At 43.5% G+C, this 6,359-nt stretch overlaps 1 protein-coding gene across 1 annotated transcript; it reads right to left on the reverse strand.

The window, feature by feature from the left end:
- Positions 1-208: 208 nt before the first annotated feature.
- On the reverse strand, positions 209-1,939 carry LOC123072338 (uncharacterized). Its single transcript, XM_044495934.1, has 3 exons — positions 1,816-1,939; positions 962-1,181; positions 209-607 (listed from the first exon to the last, which is right to left on the reverse strand). The coding sequence occupies exons 1-3, from the start codon at positions 1,922-1,924 to the stop codon at positions 379-381; spliced, it is 558 nt and encodes a 185-aa protein (XP_044351869.1). The 5' UTR covers positions 1,925-1,939; the 3' UTR covers positions 209-378.
- Between the last annotated feature and the right edge of the window lie 4,420 nt (positions 1,940-6,359).

Raw genomic sequence — 6,359 nt, forward strand, 5'->3', positions numbered from 1 at the left:
GCCGAGGTGGTTTCTACTTGGTGTTGTTTAATGTAAATCATGATTTTCTTTACTTGCATATTTTATATTTTCAAATTCATTCCGGTTCCTAGTAGTTCACACACCTTCCTTTTTGGGGGGAATTGTTCCTTGGTGGTGAATTGATGATTAAAATTGAGTTCAGAACTTCGGTTGCTCGGAAAAATACGATCAAACCAAGCAGAATACGTACAGATATAAGTTTTTCTCAATCAGCTATGGACGGAACTTCACAGTTCACACAAACCTGTAGATTACTGAATGATCAAACATATGACTTCCATACATTTTTATTCCTCCATTATTGATTTATTTATGAGCCAGCATCTATGCCGGCCACAGCAAGCAAAGGCAATCCAACTAGCCAACGTGGGGGATCTCGGCGACAGTGCCGACGAAGATGCGGACGCGGTTGGGCCTGAAGTCTTCGGTCACCGCCGAACCAACCGGCACGACGACGATGTCGGCGTCAGGCTTGTCCTTGATGATGATCTCCTTGGCCTCCTTGATGGTCAGCCCGACCACCTCCGGCCACGAAGTCTTCTTGCACCCACCGGCGACGTCGTCCGAGGAGCTCATCGTCGTCGCACTGGTTAAGATCGATCAACACAGAGTTAAATGCACCGAAGGTCCTAAAAGTTTCGTCGGGGTGTTACTTTAGTCCTAATTCTTCCAAAATGCATCTTTAGGTCCTAATTCTTTAGTAAGTGGTTCATGCGAGGTCCTTTTTTCACGATCGCTCGTTGACCTGCCCGCGTGGCGCATTGACCCACGCCACGTCGACAGAGGACCCAACCGCCAGGCAAAAAAAAAATACACTGGAGGTCCTAATAGTTTCTGGGCAGTATCACTTTAGTCCTACTTCTTTCAAAATGCACGTTTAGATCATAATTCTATAGTAAGTGGTTCACGTGAGGTCCTTTCTGCACGAACTTTCGCTGACCTGCTTGCGTGACGCGTTGACCCATGCCATGTCAACTTAGAGGCCGTCGTCGTTGCTCTTTTTTTTACAGAAAGCCCCTTGTAATCCCCCCTCTTAACACTTCCCAACCCCTCACCATCGCCATGGCTGGGGCAGCAAGCTCCTCGGCATGGAAGCGGGTGATGAAGAGGAGCGTTGTAGCAGCGTCGGCCGCGCTGCCTCCTCCACAAGCTCCTACTACCTAACCCCAAATCGAAGCAAGCAGTTTGAGGAACTTAACGAAACAGTGCAAATCGAACTAAATTAATGCCTACAGCTAGTGATTGTGGTAGAGTAGAGGAAATCACATAGCTACGGGACGATAGCGGTGAAAAAATTAGGATTCTTTGCAATGTTCCACATCTGCTAGTGAACCTAAATTGACGTGGCATGGGTCAATGCTCAACCAAGCAGGTCTGCAAATGATCGTGCGAAAAAGGACCTCGTGTGAATCACTTACTATAGAATTAGGACCTAAACGTGCATTTTGATAGAAGTAGGACTAAAGTGACACTGCCCAGAAACTTTTAGGACCACCAATATATTTTTCTCGCCAGCCGGTTGGGCCCTCTGTCGACGTGGCATGGGTCAACATGCCACGCGGGCAGGTCAACGAGCGCTCGTGAAAAAGGACCTCGGGTGAACCATTTACTAAAGAATTAGGACCTAAAGGTGCAGTTTGTAAGAATTAGTACTAAAGTGACACACCGATGAAATGTTTAGGACCTCTAGTGCATTTAACTCATCAACACAGCTAGCTCAACTGACGCATGCAGTGAGGAATTTCAACAACAAACTAAACAAGACTAATTGCTGCACATCTAGTTACTACTCACCGATTAATGGACGGTCTTCTCCCAGCTGATGGACGTACGGCCGATGATATTCGATGATTAACAGGCTAGCAAGTTGCGCTGTGCGTGAGACTTGATTTGCATAACACATTGGTCGCGTGATGTATATATAGTAGAGAGATTACGAGTAGGTAGCAGCTGCAATTTCCCATCCATGGTACGTTCTAGTAGCAAGGTACACGTGCCACACGACTTGCATGCAAAGCTTCTTCGTGGACACATCCATTAAGTTGGGTCAAGCAAGCAACCTACAGGTAGCTGGCGAATTGATATGGTCTTGAATGCTTACTTCCACGTACGTGATAAGAGATAATGTTTTCAGGTATTCTAAAATTATAATATATTAATATCAAGGATAATAATATTATCTCTCCAGAAAACTATGAACTTATTATAGTGTAGTCTTGAGAAAATCATGAATTTACGATAATATTATTTAACTACCGAGTTACCGGAAGGACAATAATATTCTCTCTCCAGAAAACTATGGACTTATTAAAGTGTAGTCACCAGAAAATCATGGGCTTACTATAATATTATTTAACTACCGACTTACCAGAAGGATAATAATATTATCTCCCCAGAAAACTATGGACTTATTATACTGTAGTCTCTAGAAAATCATGTACTTGCTATAATATTATTTAACTACCGACTTACTGGAAGGATAATAATATTATCTCTCCAGAAACTATGCACCTATTATAATGTAGTCTCTAGAAAATCATGGACTTACTATAATATTATTTAACTACCGAGATACCGGAAATTCATAGGAGCATGCAGGTGCCCGGGCACGCATCTGCCAAGCCCTGCCAAGCCACTTGATTGCCTCACGATTCACGAAGTAATTGGATCCTGCACAAGGGCACAATAAGTTTTATGTTTCCATCATTGAAACTTACAATTTGCTAATTGAAACTTGCGATTTTTCACTCACTCTTACAAAGTTTCATGGATAAAATTTGAAGGATTTTTTTATTGGTCATCGGCACAAAAATCATGATTTTATCGGGCGGCCCTACTACTAAGTTTCAAAAGTTGATACATAAAATTTATTTCAAAAAATTTAAAAACATATACAAAATGAATCTTATTTGAAAGCCCTCGTCGCGAGAAACATGAATATGAAAACAAAACTTAATTTGAACATTGCATTCAAAAGATATAAAAGTTTGAAAATTAAAGCGAAAAATAAATGCACGCGCGAAGGACTCGGTGCCCTAAGACCTGAGTGCCACAAATTCACGTCCGCCTAGCTACATCCTTCTGAGTGAATTTTTGGGTCCCGAAGGACATGCGTCTCGGTATCATGTGCTTTTGGTGTGGAGATATGTGATATCTGTGTTTTACCCTTTCTTTTTACTAATGCCATTTTAGTTTCACTCTGACAATGCAAGGGCAATAATGGGAGGGAAACATTTTTTTTATAGAAGACAACCCAAGAACAGTTCGGCTTTGAATTAGCAAAGCCATCAACTGGCCAGAGATTACACAAGGCCAACAAATAACAATGGCCGGAAAATACATGGAGCTGGAATTGTAGCTTACAAAGCAACAGAGAAAACAAGTAAAAGAAATATAATTGTAAGCGCAACTAGCCTGTGTGTCGCCCACCACTCTCAAGATCCTAAATCACTAAGAAGACCAGATAGCCAAAGGAGTCGCCGATTGCCAGGGAGAACACCAACAAGCGTACTCCACCAGGCTTGGATGACAATGATCCTTCCTTCTCGGTTACCTAAGAGGGACATCCTTCCTTCTTTGTTACCTAAGAGGGACCCAACACTCTCGTCCTGGCTCGATGGACACCGCACCGTCAGTAAGAAGAGGTGCTCTCCAGAGAGCTAGGAAAGTATCCGGCCACACAAAACATGGATGATCACAACAAACGCTTTGCCCAAGCCAAAAGCACACCTTGCCGGCCGCAACGCCACCGTCCCCAGGAACCCAAGCGAGTATGAAAAGCCAACTTTGGTAGTCGAACACACAAGAATCTACACCAGTGCCGAGCCAAGGCGACGGACGCATAGAACACATGAGAAGCCATCATAAAGGGGAATGGGGCATCCAGAGTCAAGGGTGTGCCGCCGGCGCTAGGAAAGAGATCCTTGTCCCCTTCCACCCAGAGACGCAAAAGTCCCACTGGGATATGGTAGGGCATGCCCAAGTGAGGGATACCTGAGCGAGGGATGCCACACGGATGAGGTTGAGGAGAAAATGAAAGTAGATATGGCAGTACACATGGCAAAGTGTGGATGATAAGTACAGAAGGAGGCAGAGTGCTATAGTGGTGGGACATGTAAGAGACTATTCAGAAAAGGGCAAGACAACTGTGAATTTGACTTAGGGCGACACAGGGTGACGGTGAAATTATTTCAAGTTTTACACAGGCGGTCAAGGAGAGCTAAAATATTGAGTTCAGTAACTCATATATGTCACGTGAAATATGTGAGTTGTTCACTTTGACGCAGATCAGTGAAGAAGCTACCAGCATGAATATACAACGGTGTTGTCAAATAAGGTGACATTATGGGAGGTGTGTGATGGCATTGAATGGATACTCTAAAAGTTTGGAGCACAAACTAGAGTAAATAGTAACTTAATTGTCCTTGAGTGTTGACCGTGATGAAGAAGAAGAGGGAACTACAGTTGCAGGTGGAGCCACATGGAGTCTGGGAGTAGCAGTGGTGCTCATGGCTTAACTGAAGTTCAATGTACATGGGGGTTTGACGCATGGATGAATCTAAAGTGATGGACAATATTTGCAAGGGTATAAGTTGTTAGAGTTTTATCGAATATTTTGTACAAGGTAGGTTACACTTGGACTTTGAGTCGTACAGTTTGTAGACATGATATGGTGTATTGTGCTATTAGGACTCTTGTATCCTAGGCCTATTATATAATGAGAGGGTAGACACATGATGTAACCTATGCCAACATAATAGCATTAACAAGTTGGGAGAGTTGGAGGCGTGTGCCGGCGCTCGAGCGACCGGAGTGTGGTATTGTGGTGGTATCACGGGATGAGTGTCGGTAGTCATGCCCCTGATGTAGCCATGTTGGTGAGCCTCATTAACGATCTCGGTGTCATGCCTCGTGTGATTGTTTGGTCCTTGAACGATGGATGATGTGCCTCAGATTAGTCTAACATATTTGACACAAGGATTGGATCCATAAGCAAGAAATGTCAGAGTATGATGCAGATTGTCTAAGCTTCATGGACCGAAAGATAATAACATAGGAGATAGTGAGTGGTGCAGATTTAGACGTGATTAACATGGAATATATCTCCTAACATTGACAATGGTTAGATAAGAGATTGTGTTGTAATTGAGACCGTTGTCACAAATCATGTGTCATCAGGTGTTACTGATATCAGATATGGCACAAGTTCGTGTTAGGCCTCCTACCGGGGGTTCATTGGGCAGATGAAGCAACACTTTCAGCCAAAACTATGAGTCGACAAGTGTCTACGCCACTATTGACGGTGCTTGTGGGGCGTCTTGTCCTCCTTGAAAGCATCATCAAAATAGTTTGTTTGACTTTCTTTGTCGGATAATGGCCATCTGGATATGAGGGGACGCACCAATGGTAAGATATGTCAGACCTTCCCATGGGCTCATTGAGGCGGTGATGTGCAATTCTCTAAGTGAAATACTTGAGTCCAAGGTGTTTCCGGTGACAGTGGCATCCATAGTTCTCATTTTCTTCATGGAATAGTCACCAAAGAGCTCACACCCTACCCATGGTCGATGGATGTGCTTGGTGGTGGAGGCCAACTTCTTCGGTAGTTGTTTTCTTCTTTGGGGACGCGGGTCCTGGCAAAAGGTGGGGAGTACTAGGATACCAACATCGTTGCTTGTTTGCCCTTGCATCAGCTCTCATTTTACTAGGTGGCTCTCCTACTTTTATGGTTTTGATGGCTATCTTTCATAACCGTGTTTTTCAAGTTCCACATTCTGGTTTTCCACATAAGCTATTTCAATTCTACCTTCTCAAATACTCCCTCCGTTCCTAAATATAAGTCCTTTAGAGGTTCCAATAGGAACTACATACGAAGCAAAATGAGTGAACCTACACTCTAAAATATGCTTATATACATCCCATGTAGTCCTTATTGAAATCTCTAAAGGACTAATATTTAGAACGGATGGAGTGTATGGTATCCATATGTAAACAGATATATGACACCATATTACGCGCTCTCTAACTTATTCTATTATCCATTCACTTACCATGCATCAACTCTTACTGTATATGATCTATGTATCTCAATCTTGCTATATCCAAGAAGAGATTATCGAGCTACAATACATATACACCAGGAGCAGGCTAGCTCTTAAGCTTGCTAGCCGACCCTGGGGACCTGGGCAATTTTGTCGAGACAGTCAACAAAGAGGCGGACACGGTCGATTCGATATTCCATGGTCACAATTGTCCCCACCGGTAGAACTACGATCTGTGCCTCTGACTTGTCCTGCAAAATCACCTTCTTGGCCTCCTCCACCGACTTCCCCACCAAC

This window comes from Triticum aestivum, chromosome 1A (assembly GCF_018294505.1).
Source record: "Triticum aestivum cultivar Chinese Spring chromosome 1A, IWGSC CS RefSeq v2.1, whole genome shotgun sequence".
Classification (NCBI taxonomy): domain Eukaryota; kingdom Viridiplantae; phylum Streptophyta; class Magnoliopsida; order Poales; family Poaceae; genus Triticum; species Triticum aestivum.